Genomic DNA, 14,087 nt, shown 5'->3' with positions numbered 1-14,087 from the left:
CCACAAATAATTTTTTCAAAGTTCATGGCATTTTTCCTAACTACTATCTTAAGTTAAAGATATATAAAATGCGAAAGAATATTATTGAACTAATACATAAAAGAAGAATTATCCTGAATCTCATACTATACTATATGAAAAAATGATTCCTACTTGCTGTTTAATATAATTTTAATCACTGAATTATAAACTATACATATAATAAGTTTAAATCATTTTATAGTCAATCATGATAAGACACTAAAAGACTAAGTATGTAATGTGCTGCAGTTTTCTCTTAAATATAATTATGCTTTCTTCAGATGGATTCAGAGTACCATATTACACTCAGCTCTGGACTTATTGGTGAGGATCCTCCCACCTGATAAGGGAAAAAGGCAGTAATAGGGCAGCTAGCTAAACTCCTAAGGACCATTAGGATCAAAGATGCAAAGCTCAGGAAGGTAGGAAATAATTGCTTTTTAGGTAGAAAGTCGCTAGCAGGACAAAGACAAATAAAAGGTTTGGCTGTGTTATAAAAAGTAAAATTACTCTTCAGTCTTCTCAGAAACCTCACTGCAAGAAAACCAAGTAGATGCCATTGTGTCAATCAGATGTGAACAAAACTTGTAAGGGGCAAAGCACAAGATAAATCTGTCCTCACAATCAAAAATACATGGTTTCAAGTAAAAGGAAATCTGCTTCCGATAAACAGCTTATAGTTACAAAAACCATATTTTACTTCTTTCTCAGACTGTAAATGTTTAAGTGATCCAACCTAATGACTTCTACTCAAATATATTTCTCAATGATGATGGGTAAAAATGAGCAATAGTGTATATGAGTCAAACAGGAACAACTTATTACTGTCATAGTTTAAGAAGTACAGATATTTTACTTCCCCCTTAATGTTTTATTCAGTGACTATACAATATTCTTCAGTCTCTTAACACTTCCATTGAATTTACGAGCCAAGCAGATTCTGCAGAGAAGACACCCTCCTTTCCCCTTCTGCCTCTATCTTTAGTTACGTTAGGAACACACTGGAAATAATTTGCAGAGGAAGTAAACTTATGGGAAACCACGGACATTTCAGAACCACAAATGACTAGTTCTGACATCAGACAATTCCCAGACATACCAAAGTGAGATGGTTTGATTTAGCAAATAAAAATACAGGACATCCAGTTAAATTTGAATTTCAGATAAGCAATGACTTTTTTAAAGTATCAGTGTGTCTCCCATATTGCATGAGGGTGCACTAAAATATTACTTTGTATTAAAAAAGTTATTCACTAGTTAAAAAACTTATTAAATTTAGTGTATCAGTGCACTAAAATTATACTAAAAAATCATTCATCATTTATTGAAATTCAAATTTAACTGGGCATCTGTATTTTATTTGGCAATCCTCCACAAAGACATTTTGTAGGAGCAACATCTATGTCTCTCTCCTATCAGGCAGAGAGTTCTTTGATGATGGGGACAGGCTAATTCATGGTTGGTCAGCCCCCGAAGCAATGCATGATACCTACTGGATACACGGTAAAAATGGGTCGAGTGAATGAATGTATGTAAATGATGAATTTTAAAGAATGAGTATCGCTGGATGGATGGGTAGATAGATGATAGATAGATAGATAGATAGATAGATAGATAGATAGATAGATAGATAGATAGATTTATTCTGTAACTTATTTTGTATGCATAATTCAACAAAATAATTATTACTGGCACTGGCAAAGAGTGAAGTCAGAGTTCCAACCCCATCAGGGTTTCCCCTTTTGGCAACTGATCTGAGCAACAGCCCAGCTACAGCTCTCCTCCTCCTGGTGGTGGATGGCAATGGGCACAACCTCCTTTCTGCATGTGAGCCTTCTGGACACCCAGCTGAAACTTTGGTTACACCTGAAGAAAGCACGGCTCTGCCTGAAAACCAAGAGGAAGACCCAGTAGAAGATACAAATTTCATTAGAATGTAGAGGAATTACACAAAGAGTTTATGGGGACAGGTGAAGAACTCCTATGAGTTGCCACTGGCAGCCTCTGGATACAGTTCAGTCTGAAATCCCAGAGGAAACCCCCCAAAAGCAAGATATTCATTAAGCTCCCCAACTATCATTATATGCACCCTGTTTTGTTAATGGTTTTGAAAAAAAGGTATTCTCCCAGGCATGTACTGAACTCTGTAAATACAAACTGAGAGAACTTAACTGTGATTTACATGATAGAACATAATATAAATAAACTTTACCAGCACACACACATATACACACCAATATATATGTAGAATATAGGCAGGATATACATAGAATATATGAATATGTAGAGGGAATATATATCTACTCTATCTATTTATGAGTAAATAGATGGGTAGCTAGTTAGCTAGATTGGGACTCTGAATGAAAGCACGTGGTTTTACAGGTTTATAACCTTAACCCACAATGGCTAATGTATATTGATCAGGTAACACATCTTAGAAATGACCTCATAAAACTGTGAAGTGAGAGATACAGATTGATGTTCCTGCCCTGCTGATGACTTATATTCTCCCACTCCTGGGCTGTTGGGATGACCTAACTTCCAAGGACCCGAGCCCCCAAGCCTTCTGCCCCACCACCCTCCGCAGGACTATTAGACCCACATTGGCTGGCCCTCCAAAGCAGTTTTCCATTGCTGCCACTCAGTCACATAGAATTGGTTGCTGTCCTGCTCCAAGTACACCCTTCAAGAGCAACTTGACAGTTGTCCTCAGTGTGGCTCTTTGTGCCTTCCCAGGTGAATGACAGTAATTTTTATTGTGAGAACAGAATTTGCAGAGACCGTGGAATCTGCCTGCCCTTATTACCAAGGTAACTGACTTCAACGGTGCTGTTGTTTTGTGATCTAATTCACAAGAATGACTAGTGATGGAACTTTTTGGTCAAGAAAGAGGTGAGTTGAGGGTGATTTTTGTTGTCGTTAGGTTATTCTGGTAGGTTAGTAAGGTGGACTTAATCACTGAGACCTCCGAGAGCACCATACATGCCCCTGAGAAAAAACTGGCTTCTAAATAGTTGAAGTTCTTGGAAGTTTCTTTTGTGGTTCCCTCAAAATATATTTCAGGTATAAGCAGCTTTGCTAGGAAATCAGTGTTTCCATAGCCTGACCCCACTCCATCTGCTCAAATTTAATTCATACTGTTTTTACAGCACAAAACATCTGCTTCTTTTACACTTGTCTCCAGCCCCTTTGACGTCAGTTTTTTTTTCTGGCTAGTCCTACACATCTCTAGGAAACCTTTTCTGTCCACTCCAGTCCATACTAAACACTTCCTCTGACCTCTCAGTACATTTCTAGTTTGTATACATACTTCTTGCTATGCTAGCAAAATTTTCTTCCGAAGTAGACACATGAGCAATCATCAATCTGCATTATAATTCTTGTAAAAGTTCCCCCATTTCTATGTTTATACATGGGAAGAATAAGATCAAGGGTCAATTTCTTAATATTTATAATTCCTGAATAAACATTCTAAATAGATTTGAAATGTGTTATTACATGACTATAATCAATCCTGAAGTAATAGCAAATTGCACCATTAACTATACATTTAACTTAGTGTTCAGAGGCTGTGTATATTAGAACTGGTAGTAACACTCGAAATACTTTCAGAACCCAATTTTGTATGTGATAAGCTCTTAAAAATGTAAAACTAAAATGCTATTTTAGAGACAAGACAGGACACAGGAATATGCATTGTACAGATAGCCTGCATCAAATGATTGCTAAGAATGTAAGGGATAATTCCAGAATTTGACTTTCTGTGCCCTAAAGTGGATTCCTAAAAGGCTCCAAACTGGGGCTCACGTAAGTAGAAAAAAATGTACTTATCTCTAAAGAATATATAAATGAAATCTCTGAAAAGTACACGAATTTGCAGGGCTTGGTGCAGTGAGGCTCATGGAGGATACCACCAGTTGCCCTATCTTTTCATTTAGGCTTCAAATGAACTCAACAAATATTTAGGGAACTTCAGTAGACTATTCCTGCCTCTGTGCTAGGAGCTGGATTCTGATAATAAATAAGGCAAACCCCCTGCTATCAAGGTGCTCACAGGCTAGAGTGACCATCATACAAACAAGCACGTAGCACGTTTCTAAGGCGGAAAGCATGTCTTATATTTCTTTCGTACATCCTTCAGTCAAGCAATTAAAAAGTCTTCCCATGCGGCGCTGTGCCCGGGGAGGCACTTGGGTAGTTCTGTCGCGAAGGACCATTGCAGCGCTGAAAGTTCCTCCACGCAGCTGTGCACAGCAGGACTGTTTGGAGTCTGGGGAAGGGGCAGGGCCCGACCTGTCACAGTCAGGGCGGCAGACTGTTTGCAGTCTATTGCCCTGGAGGTAATGGGGTCTGGAAGTACTTTGCGATTTGGAGAAGGGACAGGAAATGGAGAGAGGAACCCCGGCTTACCTAGGCGCCTCCACCACTTTCTGATCGAACCCACTTAGCATCTGAAGGGAGGACAATAAAATGAAAAACATTTCCAGGGGTGAACCCCAGAGGTCAAACTCTGGCTGTGCAGGACAATGGGGGTCTGGCCTCCTCTCTTCCAAAAAAGGATGGAGTCTTAACGAAGAGACGTTTTCTCCGCGAAGATTCTAAACCCCAGCAGGCTGCTCGAACTCCCGGACAGCGCAGCCCCCCGCAAGAGCCGGGGGGAGGGGCGTAGCTCTCTGAATCGCGGCACCAGGACCGGGACCCGGAGCGACGCGACTCCCCTCCGCCCCCCGCGCGCGACCCCGAGCGGGCAGCTCGCTCCTCCGCGCCGCCCCCGCCCCCGCCCCGCCGCGCGCACCGCCCGGCCGGAGCGCGCACCCGGCACCCGGCGCCGCTGCGCGGAGAGCGCTCAGACCGCGGCAGCCGCCGGCGGAGGACACGAACTCCGCACGCCGCGCGACAGGCGCCTCGGCCCGCGGCTCCCGGGGCCCGCGACCACCACGCGTCCTTCTCTCGGGCGCTCCTGTCTGTCTGTCTGTCTGTCTGTCTCTCTCTCTCTCTCACACACACACACACACACACACACACGCACACACGCGCGCACACACAATCTCACACCAATCTATACACTGGAGGAGGAAACATTTCCTTCGCGCCCCCTCCCTCTCCACCCCGAGAAGCTGAGGAGCCGCGTGGGGGGGACCCCCGGGCCGCCTGGAAATGCTGATCCTAAAGCGCTTCCTCGCCTGTATTCAGCTCCTGTGTGTTTGCCGCCTGGGTGAGTGAGAAGACCTCGGTGGGGTTTCTTCTCCGGAATCGTTTGGGACAAGGGTGGGGGGGATTTCAGAGCTTTAGGTACTTGCTGCCGCCGCCGCCATCTAACAAGGAGGAAAGGGGGACGGTGGCCTGGGGTTGCCACGGTCGGCGGAGGCACGGCGGGGGTCAGCGGCGGAGGAGACGCGCCCCGCCTCGCACCTCTGCCGCCGTCCCGCTGCCGCCGGGGATGCGTGCTCGGGCCGGGAGAGAGGTCTGCCTGCCACGGCCGGGTCCGCACGGCTCTGCCTCCTCGTTTGCAAAGTGTGGAAAGGGCCCTTTAGAGAGACACAAGAAGATAAATGCACCCGCGGGCGGGGCTATGTATTATATTGCGTTTTTGCTGTTGATTTCATGCAAAGGATATTATGCACTTTAATGAAAAATACACGTGTCTGATGCAAATAATGAGCGCGCGTGCACACACACACACACGCACACACACACACACACACACACACACACACACACACACACACACACACGCCTGACCTGAAAGGGAGTAACAGGAACAAGCACCAACCTGACTTTTCAGTCATTTTCAGTACCTTTTAGTGACATTCAAGTCTGGGCAATTACTTAAAAAAAAAAAGTTTCAATCAAAATTCCTATCAGCCTTCCACCGCAGCTGCCAAAGTCAGAGAAGAGTTGCAAGTTGGTATATTTATTCACGGATTCCTTTTTCCTCCACCACCTTCCAGGTTATACATTTAATACTGAAATTGCATTCTGAAATAGAATATGTACCTGGAATGTAGACTTAAGTGTTCCCGTCATTTTCCAAAAGACCTGTAAGACTGGACGTTTTGCATTTTATTAAAGAAGTATCTCTTTATTTCCTCAGGAAGATTTTCTATTACAATGGAATATAATAGGTTTGGAGGCATTAACCTGAAAGTTAGAAACATGCTTCAGTTTGTGAGTACACATATCACCCCCTTCCCAGTTAGAGGATCTCAATATTTCTTTATTTTAGGTTATAATGAAGTAGATATTAACCTACATTTTTATCCAATATATGGTGCTGCTTTTGGTATGGTAACCTTTTCAAAGAGAAATCGTTTTCATGTTCTAACTAATGAGAATGACATTGCAAATAGGTGGTAATTGCCAGTAGCCCCCCAGATACGTGAACATAATTTAAATACCCAAAGCTTTCTGAAAGTACACAGCGGGGATGTGATGTAGGTGGTGGACATTTAAGTCTTAGAGGGGTCCTGTTTTCTCTAAAACCATACAGTTGAGTTTGGAGAGAAGACGTTTTTTGAAAGGGCTGTGGTCATCAAATACACACCTGTTGAATTTCCATTTCTATAATAGATCTATTTTAACAACCAAGCTAGATTCTCTGGGTACTTAGAAATTATTTACATAAATCTCATTGGAGTATGGGAATAAACCAGAGAGTATTGCTTTGTATGTTATGTAAACCACATGCCCTGAATATATTGTGAATTTTTAAAATTGATATATACATAGGTGATACAATTCATTTTTTTAAATGTACAATTCAGTGGCTTTTAGTACATTCATAATCCACATCATATCCACCATTTAATTACAGAACATTTCAATAACCCCAAAAAGAAATTCCATTAACAGTCATTCCTCATTCTCTGCAATCCCAGCCCTGGCAACCACTAATCAACCTTCTTTTTCTATAGATTTTTCTAAACTGAGCATTTCATTTAAATTGTATCATACAATATGTGGCCTATGGTGACTGGCTTCAGTCACTTAGCATAGTGTTTTCAGTATTTTATCCATGTTGTAGCCTGTATTGCTACTTCATTCCTTTTTGTGGCTAAATGATATTTCATTCTCATATACCACATTTTGCAAAGGTTTTTTCTCAATAAACCATTATTTGTAGCCTGTTCTTGGTTATATAGATTTCAGTTTATTGGACATTTTCTTTAATGCTTTGATGATGTAAAATATAACTGAAGAATTAAATTGAATATCACAAGTTTATGTGATTATACTGATTGTAGGTCTGTATTCGAAATCAAAATGTGTTTCTCGTGTGTGAGTGTATGTGCGTGTGTGTTGAGACTGGCAGGTGATACTTTTGTATCCCTATCCATTTTAACAAAGTTGGTCTTTTACATTGTTGCCTACAGGCAGACTTACGGGGTTTAGCAACCTCAAGTGGGATGACTATCTTGATCTCAAGGTAGCACATTTTGAAAAACTGAGGCATATTATAGACAAATGAAAATTTCAGCCTCCACTTCAATTACTTTTCCATCAACATCTACTGTAGTATTCGTGGATGTGTTTATTACTTATTTTCAGTGTCCTTGGAGCTATGAGGTGTCCAGCACATGTAATATATGCTCAGGAAAGGTCTGTCACCTGAGACTTGCTATGTAGGATGACGGCTCCTCTGTAATTCGAATGTTAGGCTGCCATTTCTTACCATTGTCCAGGAGCAAGTTGCAGCATTCACTGAGCTGTGCATTGTTAGCAGTTAGAATGTCTTAATGGCCTTATCACTTTCTGTGTCTCAAATGTCCTGATGTGACTGAACATATAGAGCAATTGCTTCTTTCAAATCATTCTCTATATAGAAGAATTCTCATTAGATTATTTGGATGGGAACAAATCCTTTCTTCCACATCTAGGAATCACCAGGGACTAAAGAGGAACAATAAGTGTTTTTTTGGGCAAGGGCTGGGGGTTATTAAATATACCTATGAGTTCATCTGTTTGGATAATCTATCAAGGTTGGCCTGTGGCCTCAACTGATTTTGCCAGAACTAGCTACATCACAGTTTTCAAACTTTAGTGTACATAAAACTCACCAGCACTTGTTAAAATGCAGATTGCAGCCTCCCCCCACCCCAAGAGTTTCTGTTTCAGTATGTCTGGGTGGAGCCTGGAATCTCTAGGTCTGACAAATTTCCAGGACACACTTATGCTGTTGATGCAGATACACACAACTACAGAACTAATGTGATATTTAAATGTTAGCAAGGTTTCTAGATTGTTAACAAATTTTTACTATGGACTTGATTTCTGATAACTGACTTGATGCTACTTTTTAAAATCACACAAGTAACACAACATTTAATACTATTCAGCTGAATGAGCTTCGTAATCAGAGAAGCAAAAATTAAAGATGATTTCAAGATAATTCCCTATGTGAATTTGGACCATCTCTAAAATAACTGAGAGGTTTTCTACTAGGTGCAGAACTGATGTAATGACTGGCCAACTCTGGTATTATTTAAGAGTGACCCACTGAAAAGGTAATGGGAAAAACTTGCAGTGGCTTTCCTGTAAGGAAGCTTAACTGTGAGTCATAGAGGAGATGGAGGTGTTTTAAGAGCTTTTAAGGAAGAGTTTCTTTCAAACTAATGAGAATTCAGGATCTTTGAATAAAGTGAGCCATAGCCTGCAAGGACACTAAATTCAAATGTTTGAATATTACTAAATATGTAATGAATCAGCTTATGAATTTTTAAGTCATGTCTTACTGCTTTAAGAGACACATTAGCTACAAATAATACCCAACCTCTGCAGGAATTAATTATTTAATTTATACTGAGAATTGGTGGAATCCAGTGTGTTGTGACTCTCAGCCTGGTCTATTAATCCACTGAAAACAAATTGTAACAAGGAACAGAAAATATTCATGCCCCGCCCCCAAGTAATAACTAGTCTCCATTCAGAAGATTAATTACTTCTGGTTTGCAGAGTAGCAGTTTTCTTTATTTCACCTCTCTCCCCTTTTTATGTAAGATATAGTTGCTTCCACTCAGGGAAGTTTTGCCAGGATAAGTCATTTCATTGATGAATTCATTTATGTTCTCATGTCTGCACTAGATATTTGGGAACTTACTTAAAATTTTATGCTGTGGGAATTTTGCTTCTGGCAAAAATTCAGGTTTTTCTGGAGACATGAACTGGAGTTCCCAATCCTCTTATTCCAAAGAGATTTGAGTTATTCCCTAACCTGGTAACTTTGCTTGACCATTCATTGGCCAACTATTCAGACTCTAGTATGGAAGTAGAGTCTCCTCATTCAGGACCAGGGGACCTCAAGGGAAGAGCTTGATTGAGAAGAGAAGCTTTTATTTTACTTCTATCTATCTACTTAGTGTTTGCTGGGTACAGACCCAGTGCTGAAATTTTAAGCACATTTTCACATTTCATTCATAGGTGTTTTCATTTTACACCTGGGAAACAGACACAAAGAAGTCAAATGACTTGCCACACAGCCTGTCTCAGCCTGTATGTTCCTTCTGACTCCCAAGCCTGAGCCTTTTTCTCCTGTCACTCCTTGGAGATCAGTTTACTGTTTGGAATTTGCTAGCTCACTTCATATGCAATGTGATGCTACATTTCACATTCTCATTTGCTTTCTTGCAGATCTCCATTCGTGCTTTTTTCCATGTGCTCCCGTAGTTTTATTCTTTTTAAAAAATAAGGACATAATTTACTTTTTTCTAGTGAACTATCTTGAAAGTTTTGTTAAATGCATATGGTCATGTAACAACCACTGTGGTAAGCCACTCTCATTCATACTATTTTAAATACTCTTTCCTTAAATGTTTACTAAGTGTCCAAAATCTACTGGGCACTATTAATTAAGCAGTGCGTGAACATCCAGGCTTCTAATACTCATGATGCCTACAATCCCACTGATTCAGTCCCTACAATGAAAACCTATTAATCTCGCTTTTAAGATACTTTTTTCATTTAGAACTAGTTGAGAATTAGTCTTTTCCAAATGTCTCTTAATGTGTTAAATATCTCAACTATCAAATATATTAGAATGTTTCCTACTTCATCAAGAAGGCCAGTGGTAATAGTTAGAGCCATTTGAAAAGACATATGTATATTTAGATTGTGCTTTAACTTTTAATGTCTTATTGGGAGTAATCCCTAGCCATAATTTAAGGTTATGAAAAGAAGTCAGTTTTTATCTGTGTTTGTAATTCTTGAGAGACATGTGTAACATACTGTATAGACACTAAGGGAAAAATTATTTGACCATATTACATACTCCTAAAATACATATTTTAGAACTGTGTTTCCTAATTTAATTTTAAGTTTATTGAAATACTTAATGCAGTTCCTTAATCATATTAGCCACATTTCAATTGCTTAGTACTACATATGGCTAGTGGCTACTGCATGGGGCAGTGCAGATATAGAATATTTCTATCACTGCAGAAAGTCTATTGAAAATAGTGTTTAGTATCAAAAACAGCTGATAAAATATTGACTGATAGTACTAAAGAGAAGTTATCAACTCCACTAAAAAAATGTCTGAAGTCAGTAAGATTATTGTTCATGAATGTAGGGTACTATGGCCTGTGTTGTGTCATCCATACAAAAATCACAGGAACATGCTGGTGACCTTAGGTAGAGTAACAATAGATGAAGAAAGTTTTAATGGGCACTATGTGGTCTTTATATACTGTGATTGTATGAGAGAGATTAGCTGCTAGTTCAGGAGTGAGTGTGCCCAGTATCCATAGCTCATTTCCCATAATCTGTTCTAGCATTCACTATATTGTTTTTTGCACTGTATCTGTCTGTCTCCCCAATAGACTACCTCTTTCAGGGCAAAGACTGTATTTCATTCGTCCTTGGATTTAGCATTCTTGGACTTAGCACCTGTAGTAGGCTCTTAATAAATATTTAATGCATAAGGTCATAGAGATAATACTGTAAAGCTTCTTAGCTTAGCTTTTTGCCGTTGAGATCAACCAGTTTCTCCTCACCTTTCCTTCTTTTGATTCTCATCCCAACCCAAGAGTTAAGTCAACATTCACCTTGACCACATCCATCTTTAATGTAACTTCTGGATCAGAATGTCACTTTCTTTGATTCTTCTAGAAATGCACAGAAGCATCACCTAGGTCCAGATACTGTCTGTGCATGAAAATAGGGCCCTTGTGGTCAATGCCACATGTGCAGTAGCAGGGGCAATTTTGAATGACTATTTAATTTCAGATGAGTTCGTACCACTGAAGCTTGGATATATCCCAGGGAGAAAGGCATCTAGTCATTGAATGTGCCCATGTGTGTGTGTGTGTGTATGTGCATGTGTATGCACTAGCCCACATGTTCACCTGTTAGGGAAGAGGGCAGGCGGAGGGTTGGGGGGAAGGGGTAGTCAGTAATAAGAAATGAAGTATCTTGAACCCATGAGGATTGTATTCTCAGTCAGTCCAAAGCCAACATATTGGATTAAGTCCTCTCTAGTCAAGCTGGCAGTAAAATGTAGTGTCCCAAGGCAGCTCAGAACCTGACAAATGACAGGAAGTGTGGTTACTTCATTGGGTATGTGTGCTTCTGGAATTTGTCTCTAGTTCTATCATTAATCACAGAGATGTTGTACTGAGCCTAGCTTAGCCCTGGGCATAGCAGATGTTCAGCAAATATTTGAATTGAGTTGAATTCAAATGGAACAGGTAACGGGATAAGTTAGAAATCCTCTCAGGAGTTAAAAAGAAAAAAGACTTCCTCTTCTATTAACATCTTTGCTTTTTTTTTTCTTTGTGCTCACCTTCTTTATTTCCTTTCTTGTCTCTTCTTTTTTTCATGGCTGTTCTTCGCCTTCACTTCCTTTGAGCATGAATTTAGGATTAAAAAAAACTCAACATTGCCCAGCATCGTGAGGAGTTTGATAGGGAGGAAGGAGATTGATGCTATTTAACACCATTATTTAAGACTATTTTTACTGTGTTAATGTAATTTGGGGAGCTTTGTACTTTACACAATTTTAAAACTATGGGTTAACATATCTGTCTGCTTAAAAACAGGCAAGTGGTGTTTTTTGTTTTTGCTTCTGAAATTTGCACAAAGATATTAAATTCAGTTATTCAGGGACCCAGTTAATGTGAACTTTCTGGTCTCATTCAATGAGCATGCATCAATTTATGTACACATTGATAAGGGATGAATTTTTTACAAGTGTCCTTGGAAATATAGTCTTTATATATTTAGAAATAATAAATTATTAATTAGTAGAAAAGAAGGATTTTCTTTTAAAATATTCATAACTACAGGTACCTTTCCACTCTTGGAGAATCATGCTATGTTTCTCTTTCTTTGTCTTCTCTGTTAGCATTTACGCCATAATTTTTCTGTTCTTTCACTATCACTGGCCGGACTGCTTATTTCTTGAGTCCTAAATCTCTAACATATGTACCTAAAGATAGGGCTTGATACCGACTTTTTCTCTGAACTGATTAACTCAGTACCTTGAATAAGAATAAAAGAAAATGTTGCTATTTAAAATGATCTCTGTTAGCAGAGATCATAGCCACCACCAGAGGCCTGATTTTGAGCTTAGAGTAACAAAATGCTAGCTAGATACAAGGAACTTTCTAGGTTTTCTCACAGTTTTCAATTACCCTGTCATCAAATTAAAAATTATTTCATGATGACATTTTCACCCTCTTGCATTCTTGAATGGCATACATCAGCATGGCATCTCACCTGGCACACAGAATTGTGCAGAAGCTTAGTCTGCCTGTACAAGCATATCGCATATACAATATTATTGTTTATTTCAGTACAACAAATGGTTGGTGACCATTGATCTAGGTCGATAGTTCTCTATCTTGGCGCTGTGGACTGAATGTTAGTGTGCCCCCAGCATTCCTGTGTTGAAGTCCTAACCTGCAATGTAGTGGCACTTGGAGGTGGCACCTTTTGGAAGTAATTAGGTTTAGACAAGTTCATGAAAATGCAGCCCCCATTATGAGATTAATATCCTTATAAGAAGAGTAAGAGAGACCGGAGCTCTCTTTCTCTCAGTATGTGAGGACATAGAAGGAAGGCAGCCAAGCGTAAGCCAGGGAGAAAGCTCTCTCCAGGAGCCAAATCAGCTAGCCCCTAGAACTCAGACTTCTCAGCCTCCAGAACTGTGAGAAATAAATGTTGTTTAAGACCCCCAGTGTACTGTATTTTCTTATAGCAGCCCAAGCTCACTATACATCTGGGAAACTACTAAAACATACTGATGTCTGGGCCCCACCCTAGATCAGGTGCATGTGTATGTGCAGGCTCCAGACATAAATAATTTCTTAGAACTCCCCAGATGGTTACAGAGTAGAGCCAGGATTCGAAACCACAGATCTAGGTCAACCTCATGATACTACTAATCTCAGTTCATTTTTTCAAGGGAGAGATATTGGCAAGTTTCATGGTATCCCAAAACAGCTAGTACCACGAGACAAAGGCCCTGGCACACTTCCCATCCCTCTCTCCTCTCCTTAAGGCAGTGTCAGTTTCAGAGTAACCCTAGAAGGAGGAGAGTATGGACTATAATGGTTGACCTCATAGTCTTTGCAAGCCAGAGGAACTTTAGGAGGCCAGACAGTCTTGGAGTTGACCCAAAGCTTCAAGTCTATCCGCAGGTGGAAGGAAAACCAAACGGCCTCTGAGATGGGAGACCCAAGTGCATTTATCAGAACATGGACATGTAGCTTTCATTTTTGTCAATGATACATATTCTTGCTGTTCCCATATCTTGTTGTATCTTCTTTATACATGTGCAGGTTGTCAGAATCAGGGTTATTATTTTCTGTTATGTAATAGACATAACAATTAGCTGTATTTTTTTCATCTTTATGTATGTGTTTTTAAAAATGTAATTTTAAAATTGCATTTGTCTGGTCTAGGCTCTTTGTTTTTACTATATTTGAAGAGCACTAATAGCTCCATGTAAAAGTCAGCAAAGGACTTTTGTAGGTGGTCCATACAATTATTTTAATATTCTTCATGATTAATGTTGAGGACACAGCACAAATCAATTCACTGAATCTTTGGTGAACATCTTCCTTGTGATA

General features: G+C 39.9%; 1 protein-coding gene and 1 long non-coding RNA gene across 8 annotated transcripts in view; one reads left to right on the top strand and one right to left on the bottom strand.

The window, feature by feature from the left end:
* Nucleotides 1–4,121: 4,121 nt before the first annotated feature.
* Nucleotides 4,122–5,693, bottom strand: LOC140849867 (uncharacterized). 3 transcript variants are annotated; one of them, XR_012132158.1, is made up of 4 exons: nt 5,434–5,693; nt 5,205–5,336; nt 4,432–4,472; nt 4,122–4,314 (listed from the first exon to the last, which is right to left on the bottom strand). It is a non-coding gene; the product is annotated as an uncharacterized lncRNA (long non-coding RNA). The 3 variants fall into 3 exon arrangements; XR_012132157.1 differs by having other exon boundaries at nt 4,122–4,291; XR_012132156.1 differs by having other exon boundaries at nt 4,122–4,472.
* PTPRZ1 (protein tyrosine phosphatase receptor type Z1) overlaps nt 4,825–14,087 on the top strand; it is a 159,653-nt gene continuing 150,390 nt past the window's right edge. For 2 of the 5 annotated variants that reach the window (XM_017666192.3, XM_073238527.1), the window contains exon 1: nt 4,826–5,236. In XM_017666192.3, the coding sequence (XP_017521681.3) occupies nt 5,179–5,236 (58 nt within the window). In that variant the 5' untranslated portion in view covers nt 4,826–5,178. Of the gene's footprint in view, nt 5,237–14,087 lie in introns of all 5 variants that reach the window. The other 3 variants (XM_017666195.3, XM_017666194.3, XM_017666193.3) reach the window with 2 other exon arrangements.

Source organism: Manis javanica, chromosome 6, assembly GCF_040802235.1.
Source record: "Manis javanica isolate MJ-LG chromosome 6, MJ_LKY, whole genome shotgun sequence".
Classification (NCBI taxonomy): domain Eukaryota; kingdom Metazoa; phylum Chordata; class Mammalia; order Pholidota; family Manidae; genus Manis; species Manis javanica.
Note: the sequence above shows the minus strand (reverse complement) of the source record. Positions and strands in the feature narration are given on the sequence as shown.